This window comes from Salmo salar, chromosome 13, assembly GCF_965601325.2.
Source record: "Salmo salar chromosome 13, fSalSal1, whole genome shotgun sequence".
NCBI classification, from domain to species: Eukaryota; Metazoa; Chordata; class Actinopteri; order Salmoniformes; family Salmonidae; genus Salmo; species Salmo salar.
This window is the reverse complement of record NC_138303.1, coordinates 57,208,946-57,225,687: the sequence shown is the minus strand read 5'-3', so window position 1 is coordinate 57,225,687 and position 16,742 is coordinate 57,208,946. Positions and strand designations below refer to the sequence as shown.

General features: G+C 42.2%; 1 protein-coding gene across 2 annotated transcripts in view; it reads right to left on the bottom strand.

The window, feature by feature from the left end:
- Nucleotides 1-15,179, bottom strand: part of LOC106567439 (RING finger protein 145) — a 28,898-nt gene extending 13,719 nt beyond the window's left edge. Inside the window, exons 1-2 of one of the 2 annotated variants that reach the window (XM_014136687.3) lie at nt 15,008-15,179; nt 4,835-5,051 (exon numbers count right to left, since the gene is read on the bottom strand). In XM_014136687.3, coding sequence (XP_013992162.1) covers nt 4,835-5,018 — 184 coding nt within the window. In that variant the 5' untranslated portion in view covers nt 5,019-5,051; nt 15,008-15,179. Of the gene's footprint in view, nt 1-4,834; nt 5,052-14,439; nt 14,694-15,007 lie in introns of those variants that run through there. The other variant, XM_014136688.3, reaches the window with a different exon arrangement.
- Nucleotides 15,180-16,742: the final 1,563 nt, after the last annotated feature.

Below are 16,742 nucleotides of genomic sequence, written 5' to 3'. Positions count from 1 at the left end.
CGGTGTGTGTGTGTGTGTGTGTGTGTGTGGTGTGTGGTGGGTGTGTGGGGCCAAGTCAGGGTGAGCCAGCCTCACTGTGACAGGCAGCCAGGGTGACAGGGACGGGAGATTAGAGCTTTGTGTGGGCAGTTTTACCCTCCCTCTCTCCCTCCTTAGCCTGTGGCCACCACCGGATGCTGCTTATGTAATCCTGAGAGGAGGAGATGGAGCTATATTCTGCAAGCCGGCCAGGCCGTCACGTCACCGCTGTCAATAGGCTTATCTATGAGCCTCTGTTCTGGTCTGGATGCTCAGTCACAACCATCACAAAGCAGAAAACAGAGAGGTGCGGTGGTACGACGGGAGAGGAAGCACTGCTGACGATATGCCTCGAACACAATCAGAACCAGATAAAACATTGACTGAAAGAAGAAGTCCATACTGTAATCTTAAGAGTACAAGCTCTTACTTTACAGAGCCTGTGTTTGGTTAGTAGCCTAGCACCTTCCTTCAGTGGTGAATATGAGTCAGAGTGTTTAACAATGTGTGGGTGCTTTGGTTGGAGAGGCTCCTGCTCTTAGCTCGCAGCTGCACTCTCAGAACCCACGCCTCCGAGGGAGGGAGGGAGGGAGGGAGGGAGGGAGGGAGGGAGGGAGGGAGGGAGGCTACGCCCGTCAGGAACACAGCCTTAGACCACTCAGTCATTGTCACCTTACGGGTGCTGCGTTGGTACAAGCCCAAATATCTTAACAGGGCCTGAATACAAAAAGTAGAGGCCCAGTTTCCCAACAGGCCCAACTCACAGGTTCCTATCCCCACCTGACAAACTCAAGTCACGTGCTCCCCAGCCACCCCTCCAGACATGCTCACTGCTGAGGGGACATTAAGCCCTGTGTGTAGATAGTGAAAATAATGAACTGTGACTATAAAAAGGTACATTTAAAAAAAATAATAATCCTGGGGCAAACTCTTTCACATAAAACTAATATGGCCGTCCTGGTGATATTGGCCTAGCTAGGCTTACTGACTCATGAGTCCATAGGGGAGTGATGGGCCTGACAGTATCTGTATAATGCACAGAGAAAAGCCTTCCGGCCATGGTCAGGGGTAGCAATGTGTATTAAAGGAGCACCTCCTGTTCCTTGGCCTGCGTTAGGTAAGCCAACAACACGGATGAGAAGAATTTGTTTAACAGCAGAGACAGCAATAAAACAGAGCCGTTAATCCACGGCCATGGATCCAGAGCCATTTGCTACACAAAGTCATGCACACAGGACAAAGAGTGGACTGATGTGAAATAACCATCAGTGCTGGCAGTATAAATACACTGCCCCTAATCGTCCATAAGCAAAACAGTTTGAGAAAGACTACAGCAATAGGCTACAGCAAGCGCCAAAATGATGAAAAACGCTAACAAGATGAGGTAGGGCCTCATGAGATATGAGATATTTGCTGAAACCTAGAAATACAGATAAAAGATTAGAGAATATCCTGCTCTCCCTCGGTCTGTCTTTTTCCAAGAGACATCAGCAGCACACACACCACACACACACACACACACACACACACACACACACACACACACCACACACACACACACACACACACACACACACACACACACACACACACACACACACGCACACACACACACACACACACACACACACACACACACACTCTCACGTCCAGTCCAGTGTTCTCTGCTGCCCAGTGTGTTCATCAGCAAATACCAGCCTCATTCTCTCACCCACCAACTTCAGCCAAGTATGCAAAGCCATTAAAAAAGACCACTGAGGTCAAGGAAAGTGTGTACACACACAGTATACATACAAAATACAAAGTTATCAAAAATTACAATAAAAATTATCTAAAAAATATGTAATTCCTTCCCGTTGATGATTAGCATATCTAGTGACTGCATTATAGTCGAGGCCTGTGAGCTGGTTATCATGGCCTGTGCCTCGTCCACTCCTTTCCCCTGGGAAGAGAAAGGCTTCTTGGAGGGGGGATGACTTCGTTCTCCTACTCCCTGCACGGGCCAGCCCCCACCCCCTCCCCCACCACACACACACACACACACACACACACACACACACACACACACACACACACTGCACACACACACACTGCGCTAGCCCATCACACAGTGAGGAGACAGCCTTTAGCCTGCCTAAATAAGTGTCACAGTAACCAACCCTGCTGGCTGCTTTTCCCTCACAGACCACACTATCCATCTGCCTACTACACAATTACCCACCAGCCTGACCAGCTGATAACATGACCCCCCCATGCCTAGTAAAGTACACACAATGGCAAACCACAAAACAGTACACAATTCATGCATGGTGTTGGTTAAAGGAAAGACTCACCCATTTTGAACGTTATATCGTATCTGTGCATCTCGGAGCGAAGGGTGAATGCATTCAAAATGGGTGAATCTTTCCTTTAACTCTTCTGTGCACATTTCAAAGTTCATTATACCACCTTGAGCATCACGGAAAGTCCCATTAAAATACTTGGGTCTTGGATGGTATTAAAAAGCAGAGGTAAATGACAAAGGAGCTGAAAAAGTGTCTGAGCCAAAGTTTCACCATGACGACAAAGTTTTTTTTTAAAGTGTCGGACTGCAGGCAGACAGTTGCAGCAGCAGATGTCTAAGGTCAGGCCATATCATGATTTAATTATGAAACAAGCACCAGCCAACACCCTGCCTCCACTGAGCTCTTAGTGGGCCAGGCCCACTCTCAAGCAGAGCATAGACATACTGAATCAGAAATACTGTCTGTGCCCATGTCGACGTGCCATTAGAACTACAAAACTTAGGAGAAGCATGTTCACCCTTACAGTCAACGCTGACTACAAACTGTCAGACTTTATCCTTGTGTCACTGCTTTTATCCTGTCTTAGCTAAATCTACCACAAACCTAAAAGCATTTAAATGCAACGCCATTCAAGACAGTCGTAGGTTTAAAAATGCTTAGCTGAACTTAAATGATGTGCATTTATACCATGGCATTGTTGAATACTCGTTTTTAATTGGCTTGAATGGGCATTCGAAGGCGTGAATTATTTCCCTATAAAGCATTGTAAAATCCAATGGCTATAGTTCATTCTTACGTGTTCTATGTTTGAGCTGCTTTTGAAATGAAAAAGTTGAATTGTTTAAATTTGATTTTCATTGTAAGCGAGGACTGATTGTTTGGTTACCAAGGCAGCAGCTGTAGCTATCTAGTAAACTTGTTCGCTACTTCAGTGGATGCCAAACACATTATTACCGGCAAAATGAACACATTTCAAATGATAAGGTATAAGCTAACACAATGAACTCGGGGGCTCAATGTGTTCTCTGGAAAACAATGCAACATCGTGAAAGTTCAGTGCCATGACGTGCTACACACTTTCCACATCGTGCATTATTTTCCATAGAACGCATAGTCCCCTCTATTATCACTTATGTAGTCCATAAATTACATTCATATGCATGAGACCCAACCATGAAAAACTGGGTCCTAGTTTTACAGACTGCAACTGCAGTGTTATTCCTGGTCAGGGCACACTAGTGATACTGCAGCACTACAGCCCAAATAACCTATTGGCTCACACCATTTCTAGCTTTTCTTGGCCACTCCAAAAAGGAAAGTGCAAACAGAACTAATCTGACGATTACAACATCATTAAAGATATATGGGCTATTTACTGCAAATAGCATGGCTGGGTGATTTTAAACGTCATAGTCAATCGATTAATAATATAAAAAAGTCTTAGCTAAAATATTTCTTTAAGTTACAATATGTAGAAAAGTACAGAACTTTGGTGAAACATCACAGCACAGTTGAAAAATAGATGGCAAATAGATGGTGTTCAGAGATAGATGGGATGGGAGGGGTTGAATGGAGCTGATGGATGGGACTAAAAACAAACAAAAAGATAACTATTGTAAACTACACTGTGTCTGTAAAATGTATATAGTATGTATAAGCTGGAAGTAGAAGCCTAAGAGATGTTGTCCATTAGTTTACTCCCATTAGGGGAAAGATGGAAGGGTTAGGGTAAAACAAAATCATCTCTCTACACACACAACATTTTGGGGTCACTTAGAAATAGGTGTACAGAAGTAATGGTCTTCTGTACATAGGTCTACAGAAGACCATTATCAGCAACCATCACTCCTGTGTTCCAATTGCAGGTTGTGTTAGCTAATCCAAGTTTATCATTTTAAAAAAGGCCATTAGAAAACCCTTTTGCAATTATGTTAGCACAGCTGAAAACAGTTGTTCTAATTAAAGAAGCAATAAAACTGGCCTTCTTTAGACTAGTTGAGTATCTGGAGCGTCAGCATTTGTGGGTTCGATTACAGGCTCAAAATGGCCAGAAACAAAGCCCTTTCTTCTGAAACTCAGTCTATTCTTGTTCTGAGAAATGAAGGCTATTCCATGTGAGAAATTGCCAAGAAACTGAAGATCTCGTACAACGCTGTGTACTACTCTCTTCACAGAACAGCGCAATCTGGCTCTAACCAGAATAGAAAGAGGAGTGGGAGGCCCCGGTGCACAACTGAGTAAGAGTACAAGTACATTAGTGTCTAGTTTGAGAAACAGACACCTCACAAGTCCTCAACTGGCAGCTTCATTAAATAGTACCCGTAAAACACCAGTCTCAACGTCAACAGTGAAGAGGCGACTTTAAATGTTATATGGGCTAATATAGAAAGAAACACCAGCTTTTAAAAATGAATTTTCACCTTTTTCAGAAGTGGATTGATGCTTTTGTCAAAATATGCTGTTGAAAAGTACAAATGCTATAAATGACCACTCAAAGGGCAGCACTGGAAGAGGGAGGGGGTGGTACTGACCAACATAGTGCAGGTAGAGAGCCAGGTACTTGTACTGAAAGAGAGGGTTGTTGTTGAGACTGCTTCTCTGGATCTTCTGGAAGAAGGAGCTGACATCCCAGCGGTAAAGTACCTCCAGCAGCATGATGCTGGGGACACGCAGCCCCACGTTCAGCACCGCCTCCAGCTTGTCTTTTACCAACATGGCTCCGACGCGGAAAGCTACACACTAATATGACTGGACAGGGGGACAGAAAGATAGGGAGGAGAGAGGGAGCAAAAAGTCAGTCGTCTGAGGTGCTATAAAATGATAGCACGCAGACAAAAAAAACGGGCAAAATATACATTTGTTTTATGCAACTAGCTGTTTTTTCAGAGCTTCATAGGTTAAATCAAATCAGTCATAAAATAAATACGAGAAATAAAAAAAAGTACATGAGAATAAAATAAATACACAAGAATATACACAATAGTGATGGGAAGGAGGAATCGATACAGTAAGTGATTATTTTTGGACTATATTATATAAAAAAAAGAAAAAAGAAACGTCCCCTTTTCAGGACCCTGTCTTTCAAAGATAATTCATATAAATCCTTTATAACTTCACAGATCTTCACTGTAAAGGGTTTAAACACTATTTCCCATGCGTGTTCAATGAACCACAAACAATTAATGAACATGCACCTGTGGAACGGTCGTTAAGACACTAACAGCATACAGACGGTAGGCAATTAAGGACACAGTTATGAAAACTTAGGACACTAAAGAGGCCTTTCTACTGACTCTGAAAAACACCAAAAGAAAGATGCCCAGGGTCCCTGCTCATCTGCGTGATCGTGCCTTAGGCATGCTGCAAGGAGACATGAGGACTGCAGATGTGGCCAGGGCAATAAATTGCAATGTCCGTACTGTGAGACGCCTAAGACAGCACTACAGGGAGACAGGACGGACAGCTGATCATCCTCGCAGTGGCAGACCACGTGTAACAACACCAGCACAGGATCGGTACATTCGAACATCACACCTGCGGGACAGATATAGGATGGCAACAACAACTGCCCAAGTTACACCAGGAACGCACAATCCCTCCATCAGTGCTCAGACTGTCTGCAATAGGCTGAGAGAGGCTGGACTGAGGACTTGTAGGCCTGTTGTAAGTCTGGTGAGAACCTGCCATCACCAGCAACAATGTCGCTTATGGGCACAAACCCACTGTCGCTGGACCGGACCAGACAAGACTGGCAAAAAGTGCTCTTCACTGACGAGTCGCGGTTTTGTCTCACCAGGGGTGATGGTCGGATTCGCGTTTATCGTCGAAGGAATGAGCCTTACACCGAGGCCTGTACTCTGGAGCGGGATCGATTTGGAGGTGGAGGGTCCGTCATGGTCTGGGGCGGTGTGTCACAGCATCATCGGAGTGAGCTTGTTGTCATTGCAGGTATTCTCAACGCTGTGCGTTACATTGAAGACATCCTCCTCCCTCATGTGGTACCCTTGCTGCAGGCTAATTCTGTCATGACCCTCCAGCATGACAATGTCACCAGCCATACTGCTCGTTCTGTGCGTGATTTCCTGCAAGACAGGAATGTCAGTGTTCTGCCATGGCCAGAAAAGAGCTCGGATCTCAATCCCATTGAGCACAACTGGGACCTGTTGGATCGGAGAGTGAGGGCAAGGGCCATTCCCCCCAGAAATGTCCGGGAACTTGCAGGTGCCTTGGTGGAAGAGTGGGGTAACATCTCACAGCAAGAACTGGCAAATCTGGTGCAGTCCATGAGGAGGTGCACTGCAGTACTTAATGCAGATGGTGGCCACACCAGAACCTGACTGTTACCTTTGATTTTGACCCCCCTTTGTTCAGGGACACATTATTCAATTTCTGTTAGTCACATGTCTGTGGAACTTGTTCAGTTTATGTCTCAGTTGTTGAATCTTGTTATGTTCATACAAATATTTACACATGTTAAGTTTGCTGAAAATAAACACAGTTGACAGTGAGAACGTTTGTTTTTTTGCTGAGTTTAGATACTTTGACATTTTTCTTTTTTGCTACATAATGTTAGCTAGTGCTAAATTTGCTGTACCTGCGACAAAACACCGGTATTTTTCATCCTATAGCTTGTTCTCCTTTTTAAATAGTCAGCCAATGTGGTTTCAGTGCTTTTAATTTCTATGACTGATCAAAACTCATTTTCTCATGCTCTCTCATCTCTCTGCAGCTCTCTCATCTCTCTGCAGTGAGCAAAATGCTTGGAAAATCAAATTGTAATATCGAATTGCAATACATAAAGAATAGTGAGAATCGGAATAGATATCGTATCGGCGCATCGTGATAATATTGTATCGTGAGGTCCCTGGCAATTCCCAGCCCTAATATAATATAAAGGTCAATATCCATACCAATCAATGAAAGCGATACTGGTTACAGTTGTGTAAATCAGGGTTAAAGTGATTGAGCAGCTGAATAATTATAACAAACAGTAACAGCAGGGCAAGGTCACCCGGTAAAGGAGTTACACTTTCACTATAAAAATAGCTTTTTAAAAAAAATTTACAGTACAAATCAGGGCCAAGTACCCATATACATACGGGTTGAAAATGGCAGATTTGGGCACTGATAATCGCCTAAATTGGAACGCAGTGGCTGTACAGTAACATGCTACACATGATGTCAGAGCTCTGGCTCTGAGCTTGACAGCGCTGTATGGGAAGACGGATAGCCGTGCTGAACATGAGCACTGCACGCGGCAACAAGTTGCCCCCATCGTTCCTGCTAATTGGGCAACTTTGTCACTTTTTGTTGTCCCGAGTTAAGGAAATGCTGTAAATTAAGAGGACTATGTATTTAGAAAGATAAGACGTTGAGGATTATAATAAATACAGCTTTGATGTCATACAAGCAGCCAAACACCCGAGAGTCCAAATGTGTACTTCACATTTCCATATCATAAAACACATGTCATGTACAGTGTCAACGTTTTTGATGTACATTTACAAGATGACATGGCGTCATACCCTGGGTTGTTCTGAACAAAATGAGCCCGGTTTGTCTATTGTGATGAAAATTCACAACAGAACACACACCTGAATGCACAAATTACAATCAGTATCTGTGAATAGACTTGTGAAAGTCGACCACCGTAAGATCGTATTTTATAATCTAGCTAGTCATGTTGGCAATAGAACAAGCTTTCAAATGATGCCCACACAACTCAGAAAGCGATTTAAAATGGCCATGTTTTTTTTTGTGTAAAAAAAACAGTAATTGTTTGATGGCCGGAATGCAGGGCTGTGTTCCAAACAAAACAACTAAAAGTGTGATTACACTAGTTCCTTAATGGCACAGCTAGGCTATCGTAGAGTTGAAGACTCATCTTTAAGTCAAATGTGCATTGAAATTGCTTAGGAACTGTGCACACTTTGGACAGGTGTGTGACCTCTTGGAGACACCAGTTAGTCCTATCACTCAAACCATTTACTTGTCTCACATGTTAAGGAATTATTCTTATCATGTTATTGAATGTATCAAATGCAGTGAAAAGTACAGTAAATGTAAAATGCACAAACATATGAAGAAAATGTGGTCTATTTCAGAAGAACATAATAGCATATTCTGAGTCTTCCTTGTTAGGCCCTGCTCTGGCTATGCCATACAGCTGTGGGCTACACTAGTTCATTTAGCAGACAAGATTTATAGTATAGATTTATAGTAAGAATACAATTGATATTGTTCCCAAAACGATTTACAAGGGAGTGCATACATGCGGCTATTCTGTGTTTAGTGGTTAACAAAGTGACCATTTGAAACAGGTCCTCCTATATGGTTAATTTAGAGTTATTTATGCAACTTTGGTTGTGATACAAACCTTAGCCTATATGTATTTATTTATAATAGATTCTAAGGCTGCATGAACAACAAATGAAAATTTGAAAAAAGTTGCATGAAAGCCATGCGCTCTGCTCTGTTTCTTGCGCAGGCTGCACACACTTCATCAGTCTCTGATTTATAATTTGACAAGCACTTGATAATATTCTCACCCATCAGACTATTCTCAATTTAATGTGGCCTTTACATATAGCCTACTAATATACAGTGTCTTCAGAAAGTACTCACACTTCACTTTTTCCACATTTTGTTGTGTTACAGCCTGAATTTAAAATGGATTAAATGTAGATGTTGTGTCACACAATACCACATTTAAAAAAAACTTTATTTAACTAGGCAAGTCACTTAAGGAACAAATTGTTATTTTCAATGACGGCCAAGGAACAGTGGGTTAACTGCCCTGTTCTGGGGCAGAACGACAGATTATTACCTTGTCAGCTTAGGGATTTGATCTTGCAACCTTTCAGTCACGAGTCCAACGCTCTAACCACTAGGCTACCTGCCACCCCGACATAATGTCAAAGTGGAATGATGCTTTGATTTGTTTTTACAAATAATACAAAATTAAAAGCTGAAATGTCTTGAGTCAATAAGTATTCAACCCCTTTGTTATGGCAAGCATAAAATAAGTTCAGGAGTAAAACTTTGCTTAACAAGTCACATGGGCTCCCAAGTGGCGCAGCGGTCTAAGGCACTGCATCTCAGTGCCAGAGGTGTCACTACAGACCCTGGTTCGATTTCAGGCTGTATCACAACCGGCTGTGATTGGGAATCCCATAGGGCGGCTTACAATTGGCCCAGCAATGTCCGGGTTAGGGTTTGGCCGGGGTAGGTTTTCATTGTAAATAAGAATTTGTTTGGAACTGGCTGAACTAGTTAAATAAATAAAATATCTGCATGAACTCACTGTGTGCAATAAGTGTTAAACATAATTTTTGAATGACTACATCGCCTAATAAAAATATCTGTAAGGTTCCTCAGTTGAGCAGTGAATTTCAAACACAGATTCAACCACAAAGACCAGGGAGGTTTTCCAATGCCTCAATCTAAGCAGACATTGAATATGCTTTTGTGTATGGTGAAGTTATTCATTACACTTTGGATGGTGTATCAACACACCCAGTCGTCACTACAAAGATACAAGCGTCCTTCCTAACTCAGTTGACGGAGAGGAAGGAAAGTGCTCAGGGATTTCCCCATGAGGTCATTGGTGCCTTTAAAACAGTTACAACGTTTAATGGCTGTGATAGGAGAAAACTGAGGATGGATCAACAGCATTGTAGTTACTCCACAATACTAACCTTAATGACAGAGTGAAAAGAAGAACGCTTGTACAGAATAAAAATATTCCAAAACATGCATCCTGTTTGCAACAAGGCACTAAAGTAAAAATGCGGCAAAGCAAATCACTTTTTGTACCGTTTTTTTATTTTTTTTGTGTGTCGTATTGGATTAGCTCCATACACATTACAGAGTACCACGCTCCATAATTTCAAGCTAGTGGTGGCTGTACCATGTTATGGGTATCCTTGCAATCGTTCAAGACTGTGGATTTTTTTTTAGGATAAAAGAAATGACAGAATAGAGCTAACCTCTGGCAAAATCCTAGAGGAGAACCTGGTTCAGTCTGCTTTCCAGACACTGGGAGATGAATTCACCTTTCAGCAGGACACAAGGCCAAATCTACACTGGAGTTGCTTACCAAGAAGACAGTGAATGTTCCTGAGAGGCCAAGTTACAGTTTTGACTTAAATCTACTTGAAAATCTATGGCAAGACTGATAACTTTTTAAAATTGTGGCAAAAACAGTTAACACTCGAATGCATTTAGAATTGTTATTTGTTGCGCAATAGATTAGGCAAAGAGGTCAATGGACCTCAACCAAAACAATGGAAATACCATGGAAACGCATGGGGGAAAAATTCCGTGGGGGAAAGATCACGAGTCTCCTCATTGCCCCCCCCCCCCGACAAAATTTGCCTAATTTTGGCTACTGTTTGTGTATTTCAAACTATACTGAACAAAAATATAAAATGCAACATGTAAAGTGTTGCTCCCATGTGTTTCATGAGCTGAAATAAAAGATCCCAGAAATGTTCCATATGCACAAAAAGCTTATTTCTCTCAAATTTGGAGCACAATTTGGTTTATATCCCCGTTAGTGAGCATTTCTCCTTTGCCAAGATAATCCATACACATGACAGGCGTGGCATATCAAGAAGCAGATTAAACAGCATGATTATACAGGTGCACCTTGTGATGTGGACAAAAGGCCACTAAAATGGGCAGTTTTGACAACACCACAGATGTCTCAAGTTGAGGGAGTGTGCAATTGGCATGATGACTGTAGGAATAGTCCACCAGAGCTGTTGGCAGAGAATTTAATGTTAATTTCTCTACCATAAGCCACCATAATTTTAGAGAATTTGGCAGTACAGCCAACCGGCCTCACAACAGCAGATCACGTGTAACCACGCCATCCCAGGACCTTGACATCTGGCTTCTCCACCTGCAGCATCGTCTGAGGGGGTGCTGATGAGTATTTCTGTTTGTAATAAAGCCCTTTTGTGGGGAAAAACTTATTCCGATTGGCTGGGCCTCGCTCTCCAGTGGGTGAGCCTGGCTCCCAACTGGGTGGACCTATTCCCTCCCAGCCCCACACATGGCTGCACCCTTGCCCAGTCATGTGAAATCCATAGATTAGGGCCAAACAAATTCATTTCAATTGACTGACTTCCCTATATGAACTGTAACTTAGTAAAATTGTTGAAATTGTTGCGTTTATATTTTTGTTCAGTATATGTTGAGGTAAAAAAAATAGGACTATAAACTGGGTGGTTCAAGCCCTGAATTCTGATTGATATACCACAGCTTTCAGCCAGACTGTATACCACAGGTATGATGAAACATTTGCTTTTACTGTTATAATAAACGTAACCGGTTTATAATAGCTATAAGGCACGTCATGGGTTTGTGGTTTATGGCCAATATACCACACCCACTCGTGCCTTAAGTATAATTCTTGTCTGGATGTCAACCACAATAAAGGTTGATGTTATCGTCATCAATCAACTGCATTACAGTTAAAAATAACTGACTAGCACACTACAGATTTCTGTATGCTAACTATACTACCAGCTTATACGAACGGCATTCAGCAGTCACTTCTTCTAAACCTGAAAAAGGACAACTTCTAAATGTTATGCAGTGAAAACAGCCAAATATATTTCAAAATCTAACTTTAGTAACCACATTGTGGGCCTGTTACAATATGTCAATCATGACGGATTCGACAAATATTCACTTTGTTAGATCAAATTTGTTGAATGTGAGCCAAACCGTCATTGTAAATAAGAATTTGTTCTTAACCGACTTGCCTAGTTAAATAAAATAAAAATACCGCATCCTTCTATTCCCTAAGGTTTGCGTTTCACTGACCTCTTTTATTGCATCCATGCAGTAGCAGCTTTCTGAGGGGGTCTCACGCTGTCTGACAGGTGATAGGCTATTCCGCTTCATTTAATTCCACTACATTATGCAAATTAACCTAGACCAGACACCATGACCAGTCAAATGTATTTACGGCAGCTAACCGATTAATGGATACCCATTAACATCCCTATACCATTTGATGCAATATCTCATAATGAAAATAGAGATAATCCAAACAGACGTCCAGAAACAGAGTTACATGGTAAAAGAGTTACAGACATGCAAAACAGCAATAAAATGATCTCTGGATCGGACTTTCTAGGGCAATTTCCATAATGCAAGATTAAATGTGTGTCATGGGACCATAATGTAACAAGGGGCTGGATGTCCTTTTCAAAATGAAAAAAAAAAAAAAAAAAGTATGTCGATCGAAGACGTAGTAAAAGTAATTAGCTGACATAAAAAAAATAATAATAATACATTACTACGTTTAAGAGTGGAATTGTATCTATTTGCCACACAGCCAAGCATCCCAGCTTGTACCTGCATCGACCTGAAATACTGTAAGCATTCATGCCATATTGATGAGTTAGTTAGTGTATGGTCGTGATGCTTGCCTTTGCCCTTTCACGTGATCTGTAAGACAGGTTGGTTATATTTAACCGACCATGTGAAAAACATGCTAATAACTAGCGCCCAATCAAAAATGCAGTTTTTAACCAATGGGTAAAATTATCTTAATTGTGTAGATAATCCTATAAAGAAAATCAAAGGTTCAAACCTCATGTCTCTATCATAATCCGTTCAAAAATTATTGGTGTTTTTAACCCTTGTAGGATAGACGGAATTAAGGTGACTAAATCAATAGAGGCCAGAGAAACAGTGGGAAAAAATTAAATAAAATCACACCAGCTAGGCTGGATTCTGCACAAGAATTAAGGCTACTGGCTACCTAACATGTTCACTTTCCCGTTGAACTCATCTTTCTTCTCGAATCGCAGGATATTAAACAATAAGATTGATATCGATTTTGAGACATGACATCTTTTCATATTTTAGTATATCCTTTTCATATTAATAAAAAAAAAAGGTTATTTTTCAAAGATTTCTCACAAAAACAAGCATATCTCTGAAATGTCAACAGAGCACATACCATAGGAGGTTAGTAGCAGCTTAATTTGGGAGGACGGGCACTTGGTAATGGATGGAATGGAATAAGTGGAACGGTATCAACATCAAACACATGGTTTTATGGGTTTGATGCCATTCCATTCGCTACGTTCCAGCCGTCCTCCCCTCAGCAGCCTCCACTGGCGTATACCAAGCTTTTTTTCCTCCAAAACCTTTTACATTTAATTCAGCTCGTCATGCTAATTTTGCTTTGAAGATGATGACCACAAAATGCAAAATACTCAAAAGTTGTTACGAGAAACCTGCACTGCTACGTCAGAGCTCTTCGGATGTATTAGGTTACGAAATCCAACTTCTTGGATAGAATGTTAACGAAATGTTAGAGAGAGACCCCACTGAACGATTCAGAACACGAATAATCATATTTGTCTTGGAAACATTTATTTTATAACATAAGGTGACATTTTATCACCAACGTGTGTTTTCACCCACTCTGGGCAGAGTGGGTGGACACCCTATAAGAGGGATGGGAAACTTTGTTGAGGGTGGGGGCCACACGGAATCTGAACTCAAGCAGGCCGCAGTGGTTTATGCAGTAAGAGCCAGTCCTAGCCTTTTGAGAGCCCCAAGTTAAAATGTTGTTTTCTCCCCCCTTGACAGCGAGGATACTTTTGATTTAGAGTCATTTCCTGCAATCCTATACATTCTGCTAAGGGTCTGAGAGAGGCTGTGCGTCCTCCATTTGCAGGCAGACACTGATGGAGTGGATATCCCATCCATTGAATTACATATAGAACTGATTCGTACGACCTCTGAGATCCCATCCCCCTGGCCCTCATTTTCAGATGGCCTTTTGAACATGCAATTATGAAACATACAGGTCCACTGTACCAAGCGTACAATTTTCTAGGTATATCACATTAATGCCCATGATGACTGGAAACGTAACGTTAGCTAACAAGACCAATTCGCATTATGCTTACATAACCGAAATGGTGTAAACTATGGTTATACAGGCACCGGATTACGTTATGTTGAGGGTTATGTTAGCACAGCTATTCAAGTCTAGCCCGACATCTAGCTAGTTACACTATATTAAATGCTTGTTGGGCTCCGAGCGTTTATGACATGAACTTTAGTAACCTCGCCAAACGAACGTTAGCAGCGGCTAGCTTACCGTAATTAGTTGTGCCCTGCAAGAAGGGTGATGAATTGTCACTTTCTCTCAATCTCATATTCCAAAATGCACCAAACTACAACTACGTACATTTGTAGGGTCGTAAAACGAGACAAGATGCTAAAAGTCAGTGGTTTAGCTAACTAGCTATGCATCACATATGTTAGCATCACATATGTTAGCAACGCAGATGAGCAGTCGGGACGAGCGAAAAACTGCATTGATGACCCGCCTACATCAATGTAACGTTAGCAATAACGTTACCTTATGTTTTTAATAATGGAAACGACCACCATGCATAGTTTAGCAAGCTAAAAAATAAAGCACGAGATCAACAGCTGCTCACGATTTAAATTAATCTAACAACAGCTGGCTAGAAACATTGCTAGCTACGCCTTATCGCAGAACTGCATGTATTGTGTCGCTAACCAGCTAACTAGCTAATGCTAGGTACTTGGCTAGCTAGCCAGCCCCTCGAGAGTCAAAACAACCCAGGTTAGCTAGCAAGCTAGCTGAGTATCCAAGTTCGCTTTATCAACATTGACCCACGGAAAAACAAAGAACCTACATTGCAAGAACGACGTTCACGACGTTAAAATGAGTTTGAGGATGCTTCTCCGGTCGAATATCAACCATTTTAACTCGGCTTCTCCCGAGTTAACGGTTGAAACGATGGGAGTTCCACCATGGATCGAGTCTTCTGCTGCCGCCGCTTCTTTTGCTTATTCTATGGTATATTGGCGTTCGCACAATTTAGTGTGCATGCCGCCACCTACTGTGAGGGATGAAAACGGAGCCTGTGTGTGTGTGTGTGTGTGTGTGTGTGTGTGTGTGTAAATAAATAAGCTAAATCAAACTACTTTTCTATTAAAAAAGTAAAACAGATCTGGAGAGCCTGGGAGGGCGAGCAGTCTTATGGTGCCGTACCCTTCGCAAGTCTTCCGATGTAAACTCCTGAAGTCCCAAAAACATTTCTGCCGCAGCCACAATAATATCGTTTATTTTACTTCTTTGACACTTGAACTATACCATTTATAACTGTGGCAATGAACACCACAAAATCAACCTTTTAACACACCGTTGACTGGCAGCAAAACCCTTGAGTGAGTAGGAGTGTCCAAACTTTTGACTGGTACTGTAAAGTGATGAAATGGATCAAGTGGTTTGTGTACACCGACTGACCCGCATGGTCGATAAGAGTGAAGAATCCCCCTCCTTCCATTCTATAGTTTTTTTTTAAGAAGAGTCTCTCCCAACTCTAATGTATTTAGTTTTTGTGAAATACCATGTAAGTGCCTTCGTGCCCAAACATGATGCCTTCTAATTGTAGTCGCTGTACTCATAATATACAGGAAAACGATCGCCTTATGGTGAGGATAACCGTGCTGCAAGCGCAGCTTCAGACGCAATCGTTAGGCAAGGGTCATTTATTAAGTGTAGGAAATGATGAAACAGCGTCTGTGTCACCAATAAGTACAGATAGTAGTATAAATCCCCTCGCACAGGCCCCACTGCTGGACAATTTTCCCATGGCTTCTGGAGGGAAACGCTGTAGGAATGCTCAACCGGTGTCGCTCATTCAGCCAACATAAACTTTAACCGGTTCTCCCCATTAAGTAACGAGTCAGAGGCCGAGCCTTCTCAGGTTTCTCCTCCACCCGCTACGGGTCTGAGCCGCCGAAGCCTCCCACCATTAGCTCTGACAAATTGAAAACTCTAGTCATTGGCGACTCCATTAACCGCAGTATTAGACTTTTTTTTAAATCATCCAGCGATCATACACTGTTTACCAGGGGGCAGACCTACCAGCGTAAAGGCTAATCTGAAGATGGTGCTGGCTAAAGCGAAAACTGTCGACTGTAGAGAGTTTAGGGATATTGTTATCCATTTGGGCACCAACGATGTTAGGATGAACCAGTCAGAGGTTACCAAACGAAACACAGCTTCAGCGTGTAAATCAACTAGAAAGATGTGTCGGCATCGAGTAATTGTCTCTGGCCCACTCCCAGTTAGGGGGAGTGATGAGCTCTACAGTTGTCTCACAACTCAATCGCTGGTTGAAAACTGTTTTCTGCCACTCCCAAAATATATAATTTGTAAATAATTGGCCCTCTTTCACGGACTCGCCGACAAACAGGACCAAGCCTGCTGAGGAGTGACGGACTCCATCCTTGCTGGAGGGGTGCTCTCATTTTATATATGAACATAGATAGGGTGCAGGCCAGGCAGCAGGCTGTTAGCCCGCCTGCCAGTTTAGTGGGGTCTGCCACTAGCAGTCAGTGTAGTCAGCTCAGCTATCCCTA